Below are 26,209 nucleotides of genomic sequence, written 5' to 3'. Positions count from 1 at the left end.
CAAAGATCTAATATGAAAAATATTCAAAATCCGCACAAAACTCCCTACAGTATCAATTATGTTGAAACTATAACCTGTTCCAAGAAGTTTCTATTCGGTATAACTAAATGCTTACATTTTTATCTTGATATTCTTGGCATTAATGATATGAACTAGAGAGTGCGATCATCAAGAAAACATTGTGGGCTGAGGTTATTGAAATAACTGGCGGGAAATAATTTACGTTAATTAGATTAAAGTTAATCCTGAAAACCATGATAGTTTTCTTTAAAAACATTTTACCATTACGAATCATTTCCGATATTATAGCATGATCTTAACACCAGCCTGAACAGTAGCTTCCATTACATTGGTACTTTTTTTACATCAGGATTCCATAGCTAATTGACTATCATTTTCCTAACATTGATATATCAAAGTACATGCATTAGAGGAAGGTTAACTTTTTGGTGGAGATATCACCGAATGGTGACCACACAACTGGTTCTGCTTATCATTTAGTTACCGGTGCTATTTCACTGTGTATAACAATGTTCTCGTTCTTCGCCAAGTTAAGAGCGATTCTATTTTATAAATGTTGTCTTTGTGTTCGCAATTGCGTCTTGAAACCATGGCGATAGCAGATAATTTGACATCTGACAATATAATATACTAATAGAGAACTAGATACAGTAGAAGTAAAATGAATTAAACTACCAAGCAGATATTTGTCCATCTAGGACTCGTCGGTGAGGTCAGGGACATCATACACCTGTTTCGTCCTTCTAAGATATGTCAGTGATGTCAGAGACAACAAACAGCGTTTTTGTCCATGTATGACTGTCAGTCATGTTAGGGGAAAACAAAAAGCTGTTTCGTCCCTCTAGAACCTGTCAGTGATGCAAACAAAGCGACTAAAACGTTGATTCCTAAGAGGCGAATGAAGGAACTATATAAAATATTCCATTAGCTTTGTATGCATGTACGATAGTTGATTAGCATTATATACAATATTCGATAAGCTTTATATACAATATTCGATTAGCATTATATCTAATATTTGATTAGCATTATATACAACATTCGATTAGCATTATATACAATATTTGATTAGCATTATATACAATATTTTATTAGTATTATATTCAATATTCGATTAGTATTACATAGAATATTCGATTAGCAATATACACAATATTAGATTAGCATTATATACAATATTCGATAAGCTTTATATACAATATTCTATTAGCATTATATCCAATATTCGATAAGCATCATAACAAATATTTGATTAGCATTATATCCAATATTTGATCAGCATTATATACAATATTCTATATGCATTATATACAATATTCGATTAGCATTATAACAACTATTTGATTAGTATTATACACTGTAAACAATTTTTGATTAGCATTATATCAACTATTTTAGTAGCATAATATCTAATATTTTAGTAGAATTATATCCAAAAATTTTATTAGCATTATATCCAATATTTGATTAGCATTATTTACAATATTCTATACCATTATATACAATATTTGATTAGCATTATATACAATACTTGATTAGCATTATATACAATATTTGATTAGCATTATATCCAATATTTGATCAGCATTATATACAATATTCTATATGCATTATATACAATATTCGATTAGCATTATAACAACTATTTGATTAGTATTATACACTGTAAACAATTTTTGATTAGCATTATATCAACTATTTTAGTAGCATAATATCTAATATTTTAGTAGAATTATATCCAAAAATTTGATTAGCATTATATCCAATATTTGATTAGCATTATTTACAATATTCTATACCATTATATACAATATTTGATTAGCATTATATACAATACTTGATTAGCATTATATACAATATTTGATTAGCATTATATCCAATATTTGATTAGCATTATATCCAATATTTGATTAGCATTATTTACAATATTCTATACCATTATATACAATACTTGATTAGCATTATATACAACATTCGATTAGCATTATATCCAATATTTGATTAGCATTATATCCAATATTTGATTAGCATTATATCCACCATTCGACTAGCATTATGTCCAATATTCGATTAGCATTATATCCAATATTTGATTAGCATTATATACAATATTTGTTAACATTATATTCAATAATTGATTAGCATTATATACAATATTCGATTAGCATTACATCAAATATTCGATTAGTATTATATACAAAAAATCAATTAGCATTACATCCAATATTTGATTGGAATTATATACAATATTCGAAAAGTATTATACTCAATATTAGATTAGCACTATATCCAATATTCGATTAGCATTATATACAATATTTGATTAGCATTATATAGAATGTTTGATTAGTATTATATACAATATTCGATTAGCATTATATAGAATATTCAATTAACATTGTATACAATATTCGATTAGCATTATATAGAATATTCGATTAGCATTACATAGAATATTCGATTAACATTATATCCAAAAATTTTATTAGCATTATATCCAATATTTGATTAGCATTATTTACAATATCCTATACCATTATATACAATATTTGATTAGCATTATATACAATACTTGATTAGCATTATATACGATATTTGATTAGCATTATATCCAATATTTGATTAGCATTATATACAATATTTGATTAGCATTATATCCAATATTTGATTAGCATTATATCCAATATTTGATAAGCATTATTTACAATATTCTATACCATTATATACAATACTTGATTAGCATTATATACAACATTCGATTAGCATTATATCCAATATTTGATTAGCATTATATCCACCATTCGACTAGCATTATGTCCAATATTCGATTAGCATTATATCCAATATTTGATTAGCATTATATACAATATGTGTTAACATTATATTCAATAATTGATTAGCATTATATACAATATTCGATTAGCATTACATCAAATATTCGATTAGTATTACATACAAAAAATCAATTAGCATTACATCCAATATTTGATTGGAATTATATACAATATTCGAAAAGTATTATACTCAATATTAGATTAGCACTATATCCAATATTCGATTAGCATTATATACAATATTTGATTAGCATTATATAGAATGTTTGATTAGTATTATATACAATATTCGATTAGCATTATAGAGAATATTCAATTAACATTGTATACAATATTCGATTAGCATTATATAGAATATTCGATTAGCATTACATAGAATATTCGATTAACATTATATCCAAAAATTTTATTAGCATTATATCCAATATTTGATTAGCATTATTTACAATATCCTATACCATTATATACAATATTTGATTAGCATTATATACAATACTTGATTAGCATTATATACGATATTTGATTAGCATTATATCCAATATTTGATTAGCATTATATACAATATTTGATTAGCATTATATCCAATATTTGATTAGCATTATATCCAATATTTGATTAGCATTATTTACAATATTCTATACCATTATATACAATACTTGATTAGCATTATATACAACATTCGATTAGCATTATATCCAATATTTGATTAGCATTATATCCAATATTTGATTAGCATTATATCCACCATTCGACTAGCATTATGTCCAATATTCGATTAGCATTATATCCAATATTTGATTAGCATTATATACAATATTTGTTAACATTATATTCAATAATTGATTAGCATTATATACAATATTCGATTAGCATTACATCAAATATTCGATTAGTATTATATACAAAAAATCAATTAGCATTACATCCAATATTTGATTGGAATTATATACAATATTCGAAAAGTATTATACTCAATATTAGATTAGCACTATATCCAATATTCGATTAGCATTATATACAATATTTGATTAGCATTATATAGAATGTTTGATTAGTATTATATACAATATTCGATTAGCATTATATAGAATATTCAATTAACATTGTATACAATATTCGATTAGCATTATATAGAATATTCGATTAGCATTACATAGAATATTCGATTAACATTATATACAATATTTGATTAGCATTATATACAATATTTGATGAGCATTATATCCAATATTTTATTAGCATTATATCTAATATTTGATTAGCAATATATACAATATTCGATAAGCATTATATACAATATTCGATAAGCATTATATACAATATTCGATTAGCATTACATAGAATATTCGATTAACATTATATCTAATATTTGATTAGCATTATATAGAATATTTGATTAGCATTATATAGAATATTTGATTAGCATTATATTCAATATTTGATTAGCATTATTTACAATATTCTATACCATTATATACAATATTCGATTAGCATTATATAGAATATTCAATTAACATTGTATACAATATTCGATTAGCATTATATAGAATATTCGATTAGCATTACATAGAATATTTGATTAGCATTATATACAATACTTGATTAGCATTATATACAATATTTGATTAGCATTATATCCAATATTTGATTAGCATTATATCCAATATTTGATTAGCATTATTTACAATATTCTATACCATTATATACAATACTTGATTAGCATTATATACAACATTCGATTAGCATTATATCCAATATTTGATTAGCATTATATCCAATATTTGATTAGCATTATATCAACCATTCGACTAGCATTATGTCCAATATTCGATTAGCATTATATCCAATATTTGATTAGCATTATATACAATATTTGTTAACATTATATTCAATAATTGATTAGCATTATATACAATATTCGATTAGCATTACATCAAATATTCGATTAGTATTATATACAAAAAATCAATTAGCATTACATCCAATATTTGATTGGAATTATATACAATATTCGAAAAGTATTATACTCAATATTAGATTAGCACTATATCCAATATTCGATTAGCATTATATACAATATTTGATTAGCATTATATAGAATGTTTGATTAGTATTATATACAATATTCGATTAGCATTATATAGAATATTCAATTAACATTGTATACAATATTCGATTAGCATTATATAGAATATTCGATTAGCATTACATAGAATATTCGATTAACATTATATACAATATTTGATTAGCATTATATACAATATTTGATGAGCATTATATCCAATATTTTATTAGCATTATATCTAATATTTGATTAGCAATATATACAATATTCGATAAGCATTATATACAATATTCGATAAGCATTATATACAATATTCGATTAGCATTACATAGAATATTCGATTAACATTATATCTAATATTTGATTAGCATTATATAGAATATTTGATTAGCATTATATAGAATATTTGATTAGCATTATATTCAATATTTGATTAGCATTATATTCAATATTTGATTAGCATTATTTACAATATTCTATACCATTATATACAATATTCGATTAGCATTATATAGAATATTCAATTAACATTGTATACAATATTCGATTAGCATTATATAGAATATTCGATTAGCATTACATAGAATATTTGATTAGCATTATATACAATACTTGATTAGCATTATATACAATATTTGATTAGCATTATATCCAATATTTGATTAGCATTATATCCAATATTTGATTAGCATTATTTACAATATTCTATACCATTATATACAATACTTGATTAGCATTATATACAACATTCGATTAGCATTATATCCAATATTTGATTAGCATTATATCCAATATTTGATTAGCATTATATCAACCATTCGACTAGCATTATGTCCAATATTCGATTAGCATTATATCCAATATTTGATTAGCATTATATACAATATTTGTTAACATTATATTCAATAATTGATTAGCATTATATACAATATTCGATTAGCATTACATCAAATATTCGATTAGTATTATATACAAAAAATCAATTAGCATTACATCCAATATTTGATTGGAATTATATACAATATTCGAAAAGTATTATACTCAATATTAGATTAGCACTATATCCAATATTCGATTAGCATTATATACAATATTTGATTAGCATTATATAGAATGTTTGACTAGTATTATATACAATATTCGATTAGCATTATATAGAATATTCAATTAACATTGTATACAATATTCGATTAGCATTATATAGAATATTCGATTAGCATTACATAGAATATTCGATTAACATTATATACAATATTTGATTAGCATTATATACAATATTTGATGAGCATTATATCCAATATTTTATTAGCATTATATCTAATATTTGATTAGCAATATATACAATATTCGATAAGCATTATATACAATATTCGATAAGCATTATATACAATATTCGATTAGCATTACATAGAATATTCGATTAACATTATATCTAATATTTGATTAGCATTATATAGAATATTTGATTAGCATTATATAGAATATTTGATTAGCATTATATTCAATATTTGATTAGCTTTATATACAATATTCGATAAGCATTATATACAATATTTAAATGAACAGTAAGTACTTTGATATTTTCTGAAGTTGTGCCACTATTGATATCATTTGAAACATGACGAGCAGACTAATATCAACTATCCGCCATCTCTTCTTTTTCAGAATTGGCTCTTTATCGTCGTCGGTACCGTATGTACGAGTATACAAGATTGAAATGAAATTATCATTACCATTTCTTAGTGTTTATCATAAATCATACTGTATCTACTGTACATAATGGTATGGTGCTATTAAAACCGAGCCATTTCATCATCGTACAGTTTTTATCAATATTATTGATTTAAGGATTGAATAATGTTATGTTGAGGTGTATGGGGGTATAAACCTCAATAGGTCTTGAGACAAATTTTATGAACTGTCTCAAGACCCATACACCTCAACATAACTTTATTCAATCCTTATATTTATATTTTTTTGATTTTTGTACAATATTTTGTCTTTGACAAAAAGGGACTTGTGCAAGTCCACAGAACTTACCGAAATGTACGTCATCACTCTTCGTCTACATATGGTAAATACTTTAAGGCTTTCTTTCGTGAACAAACTTAATAACGAATTAAAACAAATATTAGTTTTAAAGGAATTGATTTCATATAAATATGATCACTTTTGAAAAAGAATTAAAAAAAATATAGTCCAAGCTCTACAAATGTATTCCTACGCCGGACTTGATATAGTTCATTGAAAAATGACTTGAGTTAACTGTGGTAGGTTCATTGAGTCTGAATTGAGTGGAAATATAAATATTATTGCTTTAATTTAATTTCTATATCAGTCATTTACCACTCTTAAACTATGTCGTTCTCTTTCATGCAAACAATATTGTGAGTGTACCTTGTGCATGTATGTATGTGACGAGCTACATTTCTCTAAGCGAGGTGTTTATGTCACCTCGTCCCGAAGGTGACGTTCGGCCGTGCATGATCACAATCGGCGTATTCTACACCTGGTCAAGCACCTGTCTGTATTAACGTGATCGTAGACACACTTGCCAGTGTTGACATAATATACTTGTACATTATGTATATATATATATAAATGTACATATCGAAAAAAAAAACAATAACAAAAACATTCATGACATAACACGCGCTGCCATCACATCGAATCGACCCGCGATGCTTTTCTGTTAAACTTTTAAGTTATATTATTTATTTATTTATTCATTTATTCATTCATTCATTCATATACTTTTAGCATCTGTACACCACCAAAGATGTTTCCTTATTAATCATAATAGGCCCTCGGCGAATTAAGTATCGGCCGAGGGGGATCATTTTTACAACATTACGATATTTTTTGTTGTTTATACCTACTATATTTGTGTAACTGTTCCGTGTTCTATGTCTATATGTGATCGTATGCAATTTACCTGTGTCTTGATGCTTGTTCTTCAAACCTTATTCCAATAATCAAATAATCCCGCGGTTCTAGCAGAAAAGGCGGGATTTATTTGTCTTATCGGCACGTGGGAGCAAGTAGCACGTGCAGGTGGGTACACGTGTGTCGGGTGGAGAGCAGAGGTGGTCATTCTCTAGCCGTGCACCCGAGCAGTGCGGACGTATATTTAATATCTCGTTATACAAAGACACACACGATTATGGATACTCCTAACATAAATTCGGTTATCCATGAACATGTAAATTCAGGGAGCGATAAAAGAGTGCCAGATCGTAATTCTGGAAAATATGGATGCGTTAATTTCCAGGCGTCTAAGCAAATTTGAGGAGAGTGTGTGGGCGGCGCAGAAAGACATTTCGGCGGACCATTATGCAAAATTACACCAGGATTTGGTAGGCAGAGAGCCTCATAAATTTTCTCGGAAGGCATGCGAGGACCAATATAGATTCAATCAGAAGGTGAAAGCGAAATGGCAGAAGCAGAGCACAGCATGTTCAAGGATGGAGAGGAGGCTCGGTCAAAAATGGTGGAAGGTATGAAAATGGTGGATTATAGACAAAAGTTAGTGTTGCTAGCCGATACTTCGGAATCAGGATGGAAGGCAGCGGAGGAATACCAAGCCGATAGCGTCGGACTCGGATGATGAGAGGAAAATTGACAGAGCCCGAGCTCGGACTAACAGGAAGATGAAGTCCCTCAAGTCCAAGGGGAGGGGCAGAGGAAGGAGATATTCACCTTACGAGGCGGATTTGCAGAGCGGCAGACCATATCTCCGTCAACAGGGGGCGGGACACGCCCCAGGACCGTCCAATGGATACAGACCAGGGACCTGTTACAAATGTGGCAAAGTGGGACATTGGCGCATGGAATGTCCGGACAGGGCCAGTACGGGGCCAAGTATGACAGCTGGCGGTAATAAGTTAAGTATACAATTACTTTCTAAGCATGTTCAGTCGAAGTCTGATCGGTTTCCCGTAGCAGAAGGACGTAAAGACGTCGTTACAGGTAGTAATGTTGTTTTGAAAGTTGAAAAGAAAGATGACAAAGCTTTGTCGCCTGTAGGTAGGCTCAAAGGTAGGATTGACTACTGGAAGGAATCAGGCGCTTGTAGCGCAGTGTTGTCGATAGTTTCGGAAGGGTATAAAATCCCTTTTAGAGAAATTCCTTCGAAGGTATTCTTGCGGAATAATAGATCTGCAAGGGAGAACGAGATTTTTGTACAAGGCGAGGTGAACAGGTTGGTATCATTAAGATGTGTATCCGAGGTACAAGACCAGCCAGCGGTAGTTAATCCGCTAACGGTCGCTTTCAGTAGATCAGGCAAGCCACGTCTAGTGTTGGACTGTAGGCATATAAATCAGCTTCTTCATAAATTCAGATTCAAGTATGGAGGATACTAGCTAGGGACATGTTTGACGTGGGGGATTATTTATTCACTTTTGATCTGAAAGCCGCATATCACCACATAGAATTTTTTTCGGGACACAGATAGTTTTTGGGATTCCATACAATGGTCGATGGGAAATGTACATTTTATGTTTTCAACGTTTTGCCATTCGGCATAGCTACGGCCGGGTATGTGTTTACAAAGGTTTTGAGAGAGGTTGTAAAGCACGTACGAGGTCAGGGTAATAAGCTGATCATGTATCTGGATGATGGTATGGGTGGCCATAGCACCGAGGTTGGCGCAAACAGCTTAAGCAGGTACGTACAGTCGAGTTTGGAGAAATTTGGGTTCTTATTAGCTAATGAGAAGTGTCAATGGGTAGCGACACAGCACGTGGGGTGGCTAGGGTACACGTGGTCGATGGCGGAGGGCGTGGTTAGAGCGACCAACGAGAGAGTAGATCGGTTGTTGGCATTGTTGTCAAATACAATGACGCACGTCAGTCAGGGCCGCCTTTTATTCTCGGCCAGGTATGTAGCAGGTATTATTGGTCAAGTCATTTCTATGCAAAGTGTAGTGGGTTCACAGGCAAGATTACGCACACGTGAACTTTACAAGTGTTTGTTGTCACGGGCTAGCTGGAATGCATGCGTGTTTGTGAACGCCTCCGCTTTGGACGAGGTGGTGTATTGGTTGGACAACCTGAGGGAGATGAATAGCATCGGTTCTAAACTCTCAGAACAGGTCACGTGTTCGGCGGTGGTGTGTACTGATGCCTCAGCTTTAGGCTATGGAGGATGGAGGATGCCTTAGGGGGACAGGTGAGATATATGAGGAGCCATGTGGACAGTGTGGTGTATTCCCATGCGTAGGTCATCCGTCAGAGGTTTGTAAGGCGGAAGTATGTAATGGATCCCCGGGAGCGGGACGCCCTTTGGAGGGTGGGAGGAATAACGCGGTTACGATGCGTGGTGTGGTACCCCCAGTTGTGGGGCACCTTTTGGAAGGTGCAGAGCAGTTGAGTACTAGTATGCATAGAGGTGGAACCCAAGGCGGGAAGGGTATTATGCATGGCGGAGATCAGGTAGATGGTATGCCTATGGAGGTAGATTATTGTGGAACACCCAGTACTTCGGGTCTGGTACCCAGGGCTACGCGGGTAGGTAAAGGTACTGTTAACCTCCCTGGGATAGGGGAGAGATACGAGAAAGGTTGTGAGTTAGTGTTAGGCACGTGGAATCAGCAGGAGATGTCTTTCAGTTCTACATGGAGAGAGATGGAAGCGGTTAAACGGGTATTGTATACTGCAAAGCAAAAGATTAGAGGTGAGAAGGTGAAATTGTTGATTGACAATAGGAATGCATGTTCGATAGTCAAGGTAGGTAGCAACAAGTCTGACTTACAGGACATCGCCCGGCAGGTACAGGAGTTTTGTCATGAATCTGATGTACAGGTTTATTCACAATGGCTACCTAGGCGCCAAAACACGACGGCTGATTATTTGAGTAGGTGTACCGATTGCGATGATTGGGAGGTACAGCAATGGGTTTTTGAAAAATGCGAGGCTATGTGGGGTCCACATCAGATAGACAGATTTGCCACGGATTATAATTGTAAATGTCGTCGGTTTAACTCTAGGTGGTGGTGTAGTAATACTGAGGCTGTAGATTCATTTACAGTAAGCTGGACAGGGATAAACAACTGGCGTGTGCCCCCGCCGCGTTTAGATTTGTAGAGTCGTGAACAAAATGAGGGATGACAGAGGTTGTGGGACCTTGATCATACCCCGATGGAGATCAGCTACATTTTGGCCCTCATTGTTTGTAGACAATGATTTAGTTAAATATTTTGTGGTTGGAAGTTACATGTTGTCCAACACAAATGTCACTAAGAAAGGTAGAGGGAATAACGGTTGTTTTGAAAGTTTGACATGTTAGCTTTAAGGCTAGATTTCACTAGTTGCATGTAGGAAGAGTAGAGACTCGAGAGTAGTGATTTATGACGCTGTCTGCTGTTTTCATTTTCCACAGGTGTGAGGTTGCAGGAGGCGGTAGACAATAAGCTGAAAGAGGCCGGGGTGATCACAAATTCATCTCTTTACAAGATGGCCGAGGGGATGGCAGATAGGCTTGTGGGGGCCAAAAGTGACAACACGAACAAGAAATACTTTGGTTATTTTAGACGCTGGGAAGCTTTTATTTCTATTCACGGACATGCATCTTTACCAGCTCACCCAATTCATGTGGCTTTATATATCAATAATTTGCTACAGAACAATTCATCATATGCAGTGGTAGCGGCAGTAGTGTATTCCATCAAGTGGGTGCATAAGTTGCATGGACATAATGATCCAACTTCCAACAGTTTTGTCGAGAGCTTATTGGAGTGTGCAAAACGTACAGCGCACCAACCGATGCGCAAGAAGGATCCAGTTACTAGTGGTTATTAATTGCATTGTGTGATAATTTTACCGGATCTGGAGACCTCTTAGTAGGAAGAGACTTGTGCATGTGTTTGCTCGCTTTTGCAGGTTTCTTGCGTTTTAATGAATTGAGTAATTTCCACTGTAATGATATCAAATTTTTTGAGGATCATTTTTCATTGCAAGTAAGGAAAAGCAAAACGGATCAGTATCGTTTTGGGAAGGAGGTTGTCATAAGTAAGGGTTGCACGTCGGCGTGTCCTTATGTCATGCTTTAGAGATATATCAGTTTAGGAGAAATAGATTTAGATTCTGACGATTTTTTATTCAAGCAGGTATATCGTTTGCGGGGTAGCTGTCGTTTAATCCACAAACACAAGCCTTTAAGTTACACAGGGTCTCGTGAAGCAATTTTGAAACGTTTGAAAGGCGTGAGCTGTTGTCTTAATTACGGTTTGCATTCCCTGAGAACGGGAGGAGCCACGGCGGCGGCCAATAATGACGTCAGTGAACGATGCCTTAAGAGGCACGGGCGTTGGAGGTCGGACAGTAGTAAAGATGGATATGTGGCGGATTCACTGGTCAAAAGGCTTAGGGTCACAAAAAAGCTTTGTTTGTAGTTAGCTTTAGTTATCGTAGTTTAATATTCAATTGTTTTTGTTTTTAGTGTATACAAAGAATGTACATTTTTTTTACCGTGGATACGTTTTTTTTCATGGGTTTTAAATGGGATAGGCTAATTTCCATTTGCATCAATTTTATCAGGGTTATCATTTACATTGTACCTGAGTATATCGCTTGCTTTCTTTGTTATCCTCTACGGGCACAGGGGCTAGTACGGCAAATTTATATTTGCGTTTTGTTATGTTTGATCACGAAGTGGAGAGAAGACTCAAATAATCCCGCGGTTCTAGCAGAAAAGGCGGGATTTATTTGTCTTATCGGCACGTGGGAGCAAGTAGCACGTGCAGGTGGGTACACGTGTGTCGGGTGGAGAGCAGAGGTGGTCATTCTCTAGCCGTGCACCCGAGCAGTGCGGACGTATATTTAATCTTTTTTTTTTTTTTTTTTTTGTGATAATAAATCTACAGAGATAGATCGAATCTAGGGTTACAATTAGGGATAATTGATATCGCTGACGTGCTTAGGTAGGTGTTTTTGCACATTTTTGTTTATTTTTGTATGTCTAACGCAGGTCCAGCGTTACGCCTAGACTATCCTGCAGTTGGGAGATACATTAGTAGTTTCCAGCCAAACCGGACACAGATTTCCGGCGATATTTGTTGCCGGTTTTTTCTGGGCGGCAGGTTAAGTTGTAGATGGCGAATAATTTTTTGGAAAGAACGAGAGGGATATTGAAGTATATGTGCTATATAAGCATATTATTGTAGATCGACAGGCTGCAGATATTATGTACTGTTACGTACATTATGTATGACATGAAATTTTGATTAAACGCCGACTGCTCTACGGGCACAGGGGCTAGTACGGCAAATGTATATTTGCGTTTTGTTATGTTTGATCACGAAGTGGAGAGAAGACTCTCTATTCTCGCTTATAGGAAGTACCCACTCCATATGTATATTAATCAGACCAACCCCTACAGGCCCCACAAACACACTTTCCTTAGGGACTTGGTTTACATGAAACAGCAGCTGATTGGCTGAATAAGTTGTGTGAGTACATGTTTGTGACGAGTCGTCCTGACACTCGGTTTTCGTTACGCTAATAGGATCTTTCGACCACCTTTCTGTTTGGTTTCTAATGCCTAAATTATGCCTTTCTACACTATTACATCTATATGATTTTAATATTTGTTCAATTTCGTTGAAACTAACTAATTTTAATATGGGATTGGCCACCCGATATTGTCACTGCTTCCCGCTGTTTGGGCCGAGATTTGCGGGACGAAATGTACATATCGGAAAAAAACAATAACAAAAACATTCACGACATAACACGCGCTGCCATCACATCGAATCCACCCGCGATGCTATTTTGTTAAACCTTTAAGTTATATTATTTATTTATTTATTTATCTATTTATTCATTTACTTTTAGCATCTGTACACCACCTAAGATGTTTCCTAATTAATCATAATAGGCCCTCGGCGAATTACGTATCGGCCGAGGGGGATCATTTTTACAACATTACGATTTTTTTTGTTTATACCTACTATATTTGTGTAACTGGTCCATGTTCTATGTCTATATGTGATCGTATGTAATTTACCCGTGTCTTGATAAAGGGGCAGATTGCCTCGAAAATTCGACAATTTACTTGTCTGTACTGTCGTAATTACTACTTGACATATATCTATTTCTAGTAATACGCATCCAACATTTGTTTGTTAGGATCCAGTACCTACATTGTATATTGGTTTATACCGTCGTTATTACTTACTAGACCCTATATATATATATATATATATATATATCGTATTCGGTTGTATTTCACTACAGATTACAGTAACACACACGTTTTATGTTGTTGTTTTTTCTTTTACGTTATGTAATATAAAAAACGAACCTGTCACTTTTTTCTTTCATCCCTTCCCTTAAAGCTGACGACGGAAGTTAAAAAGCTTTTTTTTTTTTTTTATATATATAAAACAAAAAATGGTTTGGAGATGTTCTCTGTGATAAATATATATTTATCTTCCGGTCACCATTTCCAATGAGGTGATTTAATCTGAGAACAAGAGGCCCAGAGGACCTGTATCGCTCACCTGGTTAGCTTCGACTAAACATCAATATAATGTTTTTGTTCAATTTGTTAATAGGTTTATTTGCTGATGGCAAACATTGCTATATATGGTTATGGGATGGGGATCTCAACTGCCTCGAAGACATAACCCAGACTCCCTTGTTATATAGATGTAGAATATGTAACAATCGTATTGTTGAAGGAATAATACATGTATACATAGAAATATAACCACGGGAAATCAATATACAACTGGTAGTTATTAACCGATTACCTTTAAAACTGACGGGTTTGTCTTACAGTTAAGAATACTTTCCTCAACCAACCGTATATATGACGTAATAAATTATAAATTATGCAGACTTTATGCATGACCGAGCTAAAGATTTGGTTTAACCGTTATATTACAAAGAATACAAATCAGTACAAAATATACTTTGAAATGACTGTATGAATGTATATATATATTTAACTCAAATCCAGCGCAACATAAAACAAAACAACACAAAATATACTTATGAATGTAATTTCTATATAAAGTTTAACTCATGTCATGCAAAATAACCATATTTGATTTCTTCCTATCAACTGCTGTTTTACGACTGTCTTTCGTAGTTTGTATGCTTATCATTTATATTCAATATAAAAACAATTTATCTACCTTTTCATCGCAATTTTGGCCTATATTACAAAATGCTACATATATGCATCATTGCATTCGTATAAACACCATAATGGCACTCGACGATCGGGGTTCGATTCCCTGACTGAAGTGTAAGATGCGTGGGGTCACTTGTCCGAGCACGTGGGTTTTCTCCGGTTTCCTAACACATTAAGAATCCTCGCGCACTTCCATCTGGGACAGCGAGTCGTGATATACAAACACACTGCTTTTACCCACTATTACTGGTGACATACTGTAAACATACTGATTTTGGCCCATTAATGAAAAAGTGGTGATATACTACACATGTATAAACATGCTGATCTTGACCCATTACTGTTAAAACGGCGATATCTGTAAACATACTGATTTTGGCCAATTACTGATTACGTGGTGCTATACTGTAAACATACTGTTCTTGACCCATTACTAATTAAGCGTACTGATCTTGAACCATTACTGATAAAAAGGTGAAATATTGTGAACATGCTGATATGGTCCATTACCGAATTTTAACATGTTCACGCCCTGATGATTTGTCGAACAACATTATTTGATATTGAAAATGTATCACGAATGTGTTAATACTTACCGCCGAAAAGAGCATAAATTAGATTACCGCTAGATTGTCCGTCTACAGCTAATTGCTGCTTGAATATAATTTTAAAGTAAAGGTTTGTATTAAACCTTATCGAACAAATGTATGTACATGTAGCTTATCGTGCTAATGCAAGGTACACATATTGACCTACACAATAAAACATTCATCATACACGTTGTCTATCAACTGTTCCACTTGTCATGGTCATTCATGTGTAACTTGACAATAAACCCACACGAGTTATGTCATTGTTGTATTACTCTTTATTGGTCACTGGTTGTTTGAGAAATCAGTTATTGTCATCATAATCTGATGGTCCAGCTACAATGTATCTTAATTAATTCACGATCCACTGATGGTAAACATCACGTCGAGAGCCTTGTCTATTATATTATTATACTAAGAGTTACCGAATGCGATGGACACAAATTAAACGTACACATATATTTATATACATGTTCTGTATTAATAGTGCATTAATGGTTCATTGGCATCAATATTGGTGATTAGCTGTCAGTATGTTTATGGTAACTGAGGTCACGGCCATTTGGTTTTAGTCAGTGCATCAAGGGCGATATGTCTGTAGATATACATCCGTACTGGTCACATAACTCACGGATACGTCTGGTTATAATATCGCGTTGAGGATTTGTCGCGAAAGCAATTAAAATTACGATTTAAACCGGCTATACGGTACTAATTACATAGTTGTAGATGTTTACTGACTAGAATTCCTACGCCATTTCACACCACATTGAAATAAGAGACCTATACTAGAATATGTAGGTCTCTGTTGTAACACAGGAGGAAGTCAACGAGACAGTTGTATGTGTTAAGCTGACGTTTGTTTAGATGTACTTTTGTTTCCATTTCAGTTCCTCCTTTATCTGCTGAAGCTCCGATATCTCTTCCCGGAAGAAGTGCGCGTACCGGGAATGTTCTACCTGGGACAGCATCCGCCGTACACTGGCGAGCTTCCGGTTTTGTAGGGTGAATATGATATCTAAAAAATTAATATTCGTGACAAGCGTCAATCACCGTTTGGCATTTTTATACATATGTAATATACATATATATATGTAATATACATATATACATAATTATAAAAGTTATAATAGTGTTATACATAGATATATAAAAAAAAAGTACAGCCGTGTTATAAATATATATATATATTTACATTTGGCTGGCATTGTCACTATACACAATGTAGTCTATTTGAGAGCTCTGGCATTGGTGTACGTTTAAATGCCATGCATCCATGCCAGAGATTGCAAGCAATCAAATCATAATGTGTAACGTACATTATGATTTGTTTGCTTGCAAAGCTCTGGCATTCAAATAGATAATAAATACCATACAAAAACAGTTCAATGCTTAAATAAAAGTGTACAGTCGTGTAATATATAATTATTAAACTGTTACAGCATGTTATATATAGTTATAAAAGTGTTATATATAATCATAAAAGTAAAACAAAGTGTTCTCTATCAATATTTCTATCTTGCTTGTAACTAGCATTTCCATTGACTAAAACATGAATGTTATCAGCCTATAAAGTAAACGAGAATTTCACGGAAGTGGATGTGTCGCCTGCGCAGAAATTTTGATGTTATCATAAGGAAACCAGTTTTGACCTCTGACCTTTCGGCTTGAAAATAAATCTCAAGCAAGCGCTTTGGTATGGAAGATCTGTATGAAGTTTGATTTTGATTGGTCCAAGGGAACTTGAGTTCACGCACACGAACTAATTTCTATGTTTAGAACTAGTGACATTGACCTTTAACCTTCGGACCTGAAAAGCAATCCCAAGCAAGCACTTTGGTAAGGAAAGTTTGTATGGAGTTTGAGCCGGATCAGCCCAAGGAAACTAGAGACTAACACGGAAACACTTTTTCTATTAATATTAACAGTGATATTGAGATTTAACCTCCGGACCTAAAATGCAATCCCGATCCCCTTTGGTAAGGATGGCCTGTATGAAGTTTGAGCGTAATTAGTCTAAGGAACAATGAGTTTCGGCACGGAAACTAATTTTCTATTTTCTGTAACAATGACCTTGAACTTTGACCATTGGTCTGAAAAGCAATCCCGTGCAAGCAATTTTGGTAAGGAAGGTCTGTGTACAGTAGACTGTGTAACGTATATTGTGTACAGTAGACTGTGTACAGTATATTGTGTACAGTATATTGTGAACAGTAGACTGTGTACAGTAGACTGTGTACAGTATATTGTGTACAGTAGACTGTGTACAGTATATTGTGTACAGTAGACTGTGTACAGTATATTGTGTACAGTAGACTGTGTACAGTATAGTGTATACCGTAGAATGTGTACAGTATATTGTGTACAGTAGACTGTGTACAGTATATTGTGTACAGTAGACTGTGTAACGTATATTGTGTACAGTAGACTGTGTACAGTATATTGTGTACAGAAGACTGTGTACAGTATATTGTGTACAGTAGACTGTGTACAGTATATTGTGTACAGTAGACTGTGTACAGTAGACTGTGTAACGTATATTGTGTACAGTAGACTGTGTACAGTATATTGTGTACAGTAGACTGTGTACAGTATATTGTGTACAGTAGACTGTGTACAGTAGACTGTGTACAGTATATTGTGTACAGTATATTGTGTACAGTAGACTGTGTAACGTATATTGTGTACAGTAGACTGTGTACAGTATATTGTGTACAGTAGACTGTGTACAGTATATTGTGTACAGTAGACTGTGTACAGTCTATTGTGTACAGTAGACTGTGTACAGTATAGTGTGTACCGTAAAATGTGTACAGTAGAATGTTCATAGTAGACTGTGTACCGTAGATTTTTATTGTTGAATAAAAAGCACAAGCTTCATTGACTTTACAGCTAATGCGTAACTGGTCTTTAAAAATATAAACAAACCATGTTGCCTTACCTACTATTCACAGTACCACGTAATGTACATACCTCGTGATAGCCTCAATATCTCCGCCCTAGTATTCGCGTACTCGACCTCCTCGTCCTCCATAGGGATATGCTGATAGCCACATTTTGTAATGGCCGACTCGATTCCATCTAGCGTGCCAGCTTCCAGAGCTTGGCGGAGGTTTTCCCGGGTCTCTCGTTGTCTTCTAGTCTAAAAATGCAACATATATTGTGTGTATTACATGTAAACTGTAGTACGGGCTGGTACTTCCTCGATACTTTAGAGGCTACTTTCGCTCTCTGCGTCCCGGAAAATGTCAAGGCAAAACTAAAGAATATATCGGAATAGAGAATTTATCTAAATGTAACAAGGGGGAGGGGTAGGCAACGACCAGACTGGGACTCGGACCCTGGACCTCAAAACCTAAAACATACCCAACGACCCAATCTAGATACCTGGTCAACAGCATTCAGTCCAGCTCCGCTATATTCCTCCCTCTGTCAACAAAATTTTCGATCCCTAAGACACACACCAGTTCATATACCACCATCGAAGGGTATTGCATCGAACACAATATTTAATAGGAGAGGCAAAAATACGTAACCCTGGAATGTCGAGGATGGGTTTTGTAATAGAGGAAACTTCAATGAATGGGTCTTGGTCATTACTACTACCTTACCTGTACTCGAGGTGATACATCCAGTTAATCAATAACTGAGTACATCACGATATCTTACCTGTACTCGAGGTGATACATCACGATACCTTACCTGTACTCGAGGTGATACATCACGATACCTTACCTGTACTCGAGGTGATACATCCAGTTAATCAATAACTGAGTACATCACGATATCTTACCTGTACTCGAGGTGATACATCACGATACCTTACCTGTACTCGAGGTGATACATCACGATACCTTACCTGTACTCGAGGTGATACATCCAGTTAATCAGTAGCTGAGTACATCACGATATCTTACCTGTACTGGCTGAGGAATAACATACAGGTAATCAGTAACTGAGTACATCACGATACCTTACCTGTACTCGAGGTGATACCACCAGGTAATCAAGAACTGAGGACATCACGATACCTTACCTGTACTCTGTTACATACAGGTAATCAGTAACCGAGTACATCACGATACCTTACCTGTACTCTGATACATACAGGAAATCAATAACTGAGTACATCACGATACCTTACCTGTACTCGAGGTGATACATACAGGTAATCAGTAACTGAGTACATCACGATATCTTACCTGTACTCGAGGTGATACCACCAGGTAATCAAGAACTGAGTACATCACGCATATCCTTACCTGTACTCTGATACATACAGGAATCAGTAACCGAGTACATCACGATACCTTACCTGTACTCGAGGTGATACATACAGGTAATCAGTAACTGAGTAATCACGATACTCTTACCTGTATCGAGGGTGATACATACAGGTACATCAGTAACTGAGTACATCACGATATCTTTACCTGTACTCGAGGTGATACATACAGGTAATCAGTAACTGAGTACATCACGATATCTTACCTGTACTCTGATACATACAGGAAATCAATAACTGAGTACATCACGATATCTTACCTGTACTCTGATACATACAGGAAATCAGTAACCGAGTACATCACGATACCTTACCTGTACTCGAGGTGATACATACAGGTAATCAGTAACTGAGTACATCACGATATCTTACCTGTACTCGAGGTGATACATACAGGTAATCAGTAACAGTACATCACGATATCTTACCTGTACTCGAGGTGATACATACAGGTAATCAGTAACAGTACATCACGATATCTTACCTGTACTCGAGGTGATACATACAGGTAATCAGTAACTGAGTACATCACGATATCTTACCTGTACTCGAGGTGATACATACAGGTAATCAGTAACTGAGTACATCACGATATCTTACCTGTACTCGAGGTGATACATACAGGTAATCAGTAACTGAGTACATCACGATATCTTACCTGTACTCTGATACATACAGGAAATCAATAACTGAGTACATCACGATATCTTACCTGTACTCTGATACATACAGGAAATCAGTAACTGAGTACATCACGATATCTTACCTGTACTCGAGGTGATACATACAGGTAATCAGTAACTGAGTACATCACGATATCTTACCTGTACTCGAGGTGATACATACAGGTAATCAGTAACAGTACATCACGATATCTTACCTGTACTCGAGGTGATACATACAGGTAATCAGTAACAGTACATCACGATATCTTACCTGTACTCGAGGTGATACATACAGGTAATCAGTAACCGAGTACATCACGATACCTTACCTGTACTCGAGGCGATACATACAGGTAATCAGTAACTGAGTACATCACGATACCTTACCTGTACTCGAGGTGATACATACAGGTAATCAGTAACCGAGTACATCACGATACCTTACCTGTACTCGAGGCGATACATACAGGTAATCAGTAACCGAGTACATCACGATACCTTACCTGTACTCGAGGTGATACATCCAGTTAATCAATAACTGAGTACATCACGATATCTTACCTGTACTCGAGGTGATACATCACGATACCTTACCTGTACTCGAGGTGATACATCACGATACCTTACCTGTACTCGAGGTGATACATCCAGTTAATCAGTAGCTGAGTACATCACGATATCTTACCTGTACTGGCTGAGGAATATCCGGGTTAGATATCAGTATATAGCAGCAGGCTAATTTTGATATCTTAGTTTTGACCGATGACCCTTGGTCAAGTTTTGTCCAGACAGACAACATGAATACACCTCCGCCCGGAATGGTGACAGTTATCTCCACACATCCACTACTTCTGTCTACATTACATTGGATTGAATTGCTGTATTGTTTCACCCCAGTTTCTTCCGTTTGAGCAAGACTACAAGTCACCTCGACATTATCCACAGTATCCCTGTCAAGTACAAACGATAACCTGAAAACGCTGTTTTCTCTGACAGGGTAAAACCCATTGGAACGGGATGGAAACAACAGTCCGCCGTCCTTAGCGGCTAATCCTGGACCAAAACCAACTTCCTTCGGATCTTCAGGAAACATGCTACACTTATCGAATCGCTTGTCACAGTGAAGCCTAAATTTGACGATCGGTCCGAAGTCATCCCCATTAACACTTCCGTATATCGTGACCTTGTACACTCCCTCTATAGGCAGGGTCATCTGGAACATCCATTTATCCTTCTGTTTGATCATCGCTACAAGTTTTTGAAGATTATCGTGGATAATCATCTTGTGAGTGACTGGATTGTGTTTCCCGCTGCTTTTGACTAACGTTATATCATACCAAAGATAAATCTCATCGGCAAGTTCCTCCGAGGACGAAATGTCTATCCTTACTCGGCCATCTTCCGCGTGTAAATCATATGAATTTTGTGATTCTAGTTTTAAACCTAATTCGAAAAATTCACTTCTGAAGAGAGGAAGGTTCAAGTATTCCTCTTTCTGTAAAGGCCGTTTCAGAAGTTGCCATTTTGGATCGTCTGGATAAAACCAGTTGATACTTTGCTTGGGGTCCATCAGAAAGTAAAAGTAGTTGAAGACATGTCCCCTTTCATCATCCTTAGAAACTCCTTTAATTGTTGGTTCGGATGTAAACCATGGGTTTATCCTTCGTGTACACACAAAGTATGGCATTATCAACTGCCACCGACCCTCAAGATTAATGGCGTTCCATGAGGTTGCGGGGAGATTTTTGTTATTGTTTGGGTCATAACTAATTGTTTTGAATACTCCAGTTATTTCCACCGATTTGATACCCGCCTTTTCGTACAGAGTCGACAAGAATCGCGAATATTCAAACTGTGTATCGTTACTTAATTTTACGATGCCTTTTGACGGTGTATCATAGTCTGCTGTTCCAGACAGTGGTGACGTCACATCCTGTCTACTTAACCATATCATGACTGCACGTGCTCGTATCAACTCAGGTTGTTTAACAAGTTCAGAACCTTTTAACAAATAGTCCATTAGTTTTTTGTAGCTGTCAACAACTGTTGTCGGTGCCTGTAAAAAAAAATTAAATATTGAAGTTCAATTAAGGTCATTTTCTAAAATGACAACTTCGACTTGCTTCACTTTATACATAACTATCTCGAGGATATCAAGTATTTTGCATGAAATTCGCTGTAAACAAAGTTGAAAGTAATTTTCTGAAAAAAATATAGGTATTTTGTGTTCGCGAAGAATAGTTTTTTTAAGACATACGTATCACCTTGGTTTTAATTAACACTAAACTAAAGTATAGTGAATTGTTCGATATTCATCAGTTGATGTACAATTGCATTTAAGCAATTACTATTAATTTTTCAATTGAAAACGAGAAAAGTACTTAACACATATATATTGAGCTGTAGTATTTGTAGACAGGGCGATCCATGACACATTCTAGTAGCATACGCCTTTTGACTTGTTCTTGATATATTTATCATTACCCTTTAGAATGTCCTCCCAATATAACATGGAATGGTGATGTCTATTATCAATACGCTTTTAATACAACTTGATTTCACGGTCTGTATCTTAATAAGCATAAAACACACAAAGAAAAACAACCCTCTAAAATCTGTAGATTATTGCGGGGACCCAGTGCGTTATAAGTTATACAACATCTATATCTACATTGTGTATATGTATCAATATACATACTAGTAAACCTGTCTATTTATAGTAATATCCGTGCATACTTATCTATTTGCACAAGGTGATATGTTATTCGGTGAGTTTTATTTTCTGGGTAAAAATAGACAAGTACTTTTTATTTCTTACAAATTTATGAACTTCATTATCTGCTAGCTAAATCGATATACATGTATGTTTTGATGACACGTAGGAGATCTTTTTAATTGTAAGCAATTAAATAATAAATTAATTGATTAGTCATTCAAATATTCTCTAACAGTTATAGATATCATTACCAATTGGATACATATACAACTGTACTATCTAGCTCATAGCTATTGTAAGTAGTTTTTAAGGAAAACAGTTTAACATATATATATTATGGTTAAATATCGTTGTAGAACATATTACTAATCGGAAACCTATTGTAAACTGTTTTTAATTAATACAGATTCTCGGTTTTGTATAGTAGAGTTATGTTGCTACAATGTAGATATCTCGTATGTACAATGTAGGATGAGGACATCACACCAGATTGTTTTATGAATTGTATTGTATTTTGATTACATCATAATCTATGACAAATAAAATATCTTTTTATTGTGTTTAGTTTCGGAGTAGTTAAGGCCCTATTCTTATAGAAGAGTTGTCTTTTAGGGTTTTTAATACATAAAGAACGGGCAATTATTTTTATCTCCGGTGAACAAGCCTAGAGGGAAATTATACCTGAACAATAATTTGAGAGAGGCCTTGAGGTCTAAAGTCTACCTGGCATGGTTGTAAAGGTTGTTAATTGCGACTGTATACAAAACGTGCTTTCTTATGTTTGTAATGTCCTATAGACAGATAGCCTTGTAACTAGTTTGACGGTCTGTTTATGACAGAGTTGTTTATCTATTGAAATGTATCAGGTGGACCCGCCATTACTTAAGAGGTATTTTACAACGCTTGTTACAGTAACTAACTAAGTCAATACGTTAAAATAAAGTACATTTTTGTACCTATCCATTCCGTAAAATATAATCGCGGTCACAGCGTGAGCCTTATGTATGATTGAACCAGCCTGAACAAATATTTAGCCTGTGTCGATTGAATATTCCTTAACTTATGGAACTTAACGTAATGCTCCCCTTAGATCGAATAATACTTCCCAGTAAAAATAGTAAAGTTTATTAATATCATTGATGTCATTGATAACGATATATATATATATACAGCTCTTAATATTTTAAGTATATAAATATCACATATTTACATATTACATGTATCCTCTTATGACTGAGACCTACCCTCCTCGCTCTATCGTAGATGTCGGCCTCCGTCAGCGGGATATCTTCCATGTCCGACTCCTCGGCATCCTCTACAGGTTGGCTGGGGAGATTTCGGTCAGGATAAATGTCCGATACTGTTGATGCAGTTTTTACCTGAAACCGATGGTCCCTCCCCCGACGTGGTCTATGTTGGTACTTGAAAAATGGATATAATTCAGTGCGATGTAGGCGTCCTGTTGGCGTGTTTCCATAGAAACGAATATGTTCCTGCTGTCAGAAAAATATGACAATGCATATCATAAAATCAAAGATCAATATTCTTGAATAGAACGAAGTTTTCTTCCTTGATCAATACGCCTCTTATAGGTGTTAACAAAGAAATAATAAGCAAAGATAATCTGATCAAACGATAATTAATTATAATACACAAGTATTGAACACAGGGACTTGCGAATTACAAATGTAGGTACAGTCTACATGTATTAGGACCTCCCCTAGTGTGCATAGCACATTAATCTAGCCCCCCAAAACGTCTGAAAATATGCTATACACACTAGGGGAGGTCCAAATACATGTAGACTATAACTAATTCTCGAGTCCCTGTGGTATTGAAAAATAGTAAGCACAGTAAAATTGTAAGGGTATCTTTACATTCGGTTGAGTGAGAATAACTACCCTACCTCACTTCTGTTAGAAAGCGATGTCATTGGTTTGAGACCTGGTCCAGCAGTATCCTTCATCCCATCTTTTTCGTTACGAGGTGTCGTTTTCCACCGACCAGGTGTCGTCGCCTTCATCTCCCTTGCTGCTGACGCTGTCGTCCTCGCCGGCTGAGTATCGGCATTGTTTGTTTTGCTGGACGCTTCATTTCCCATGGGAACTGAGTGAAAAACATTGCATGATCGAGTGGCTTTAAAACAGGTATGTAACCAGGCCAGAATGTTCCTATGACATGGACTATATGGCTTGTACGGGCCTATTTATCAACCAAACGCTACATGTGGATTTTATTCAGAAATATCCTAGGTTTGCCGATTTTCTCTTTAATTTCACACATATATTAATATCCATTTGCTTTATGAATGTATACGCCTTGTGTAGAGAAACAAAATACTTTCCGAAAAAAAATGAAAAGAGAGAGAGAGTGGGGGTGGGGGATGTTATTTAAGTCTGTAGAGCATCTGATAACACTTATCACATACATGTATCTTATACTTTTATACTTATCTAATTTCAAAGATACACAGTTAACATACCTGGACAGTCAGTAGGTATTCCGATATGACAGTTCCGATATCAGCCCCACACACCACTACACTCCGTCTGTTGTGTCGTTGTTCACTTCGCCTCTATAATAAGTACCTTTTCCTCATTAAATCGTGAAAACTCTTTTGGCCAGTAAACACTGGTCCACATAGCTCGAGTTGGCGTTAATATACCGTTCATAATACACAAAGTAAACAGTACTTCCTTTGACTGTTCGTCCTTTCTTTATAGGCACGGCGATCGATTACATATTCCGTCTCTTTCACCACAACCAAACTAGGTATGCATAAACCGTGATTTTAACCAGTCTTTTGAAACCGATCTTGAACTTGGCATTCAATTGAAGTATATAATTTATGTACGGGATAAAGGGACACTTGTGAAAGTAGCCATTATGGACA

At 35.0% G+C, this 26,209-nt stretch overlaps 1 protein-coding gene across 2 annotated transcripts in view; it reads right to left on the bottom strand.

Annotated features, from left to right (window-relative positions):
* LOC117335220 overlaps positions 1-26,051 on the bottom strand; it is a 48,131-nt gene extending 22,080 nt beyond the window's left edge. Inside the window, exons 1-5 of one of the 2 annotated variants that reach the window (XM_033895206.1) lie at positions 25,799-26,051; positions 25,223-25,422; positions 24,561-24,812; positions 21,286-22,656; positions 18,624-18,792 (exon numbers count right to left, since the gene is read on the bottom strand). In XM_033895206.1, the coding sequence (XP_033751097.1) occupies positions 18,624-18,792; positions 21,286-22,656; positions 24,561-24,812; positions 25,223-25,417 (1,987 nt within the window). In that variant the 5' untranslated portion in view covers positions 25,418-25,422; positions 25,799-26,051. The remainder of the gene's footprint in view (positions 1-18,623; positions 18,793-21,285; positions 22,657-24,560; positions 24,813-25,222; positions 25,423-25,798) is intronic. The other variant, XM_033895207.1, reaches the window with a different exon arrangement.
* Between the last annotated feature and the right edge of the window lie 158 nt (positions 26,052-26,209).

Source organism: Pecten maximus, chromosome 9 (assembly GCF_902652985.1).
Source record: "Pecten maximus chromosome 9, xPecMax1.1, whole genome shotgun sequence".
NCBI classification, from domain to species: domain Eukaryota; kingdom Metazoa; phylum Mollusca; class Bivalvia; order Pectinida; family Pectinidae; genus Pecten; species Pecten maximus.
The sequence above is the reverse complement of the archived record's forward strand: the minus strand, read 5'-3'. Positions and strand labels throughout refer to the sequence as shown.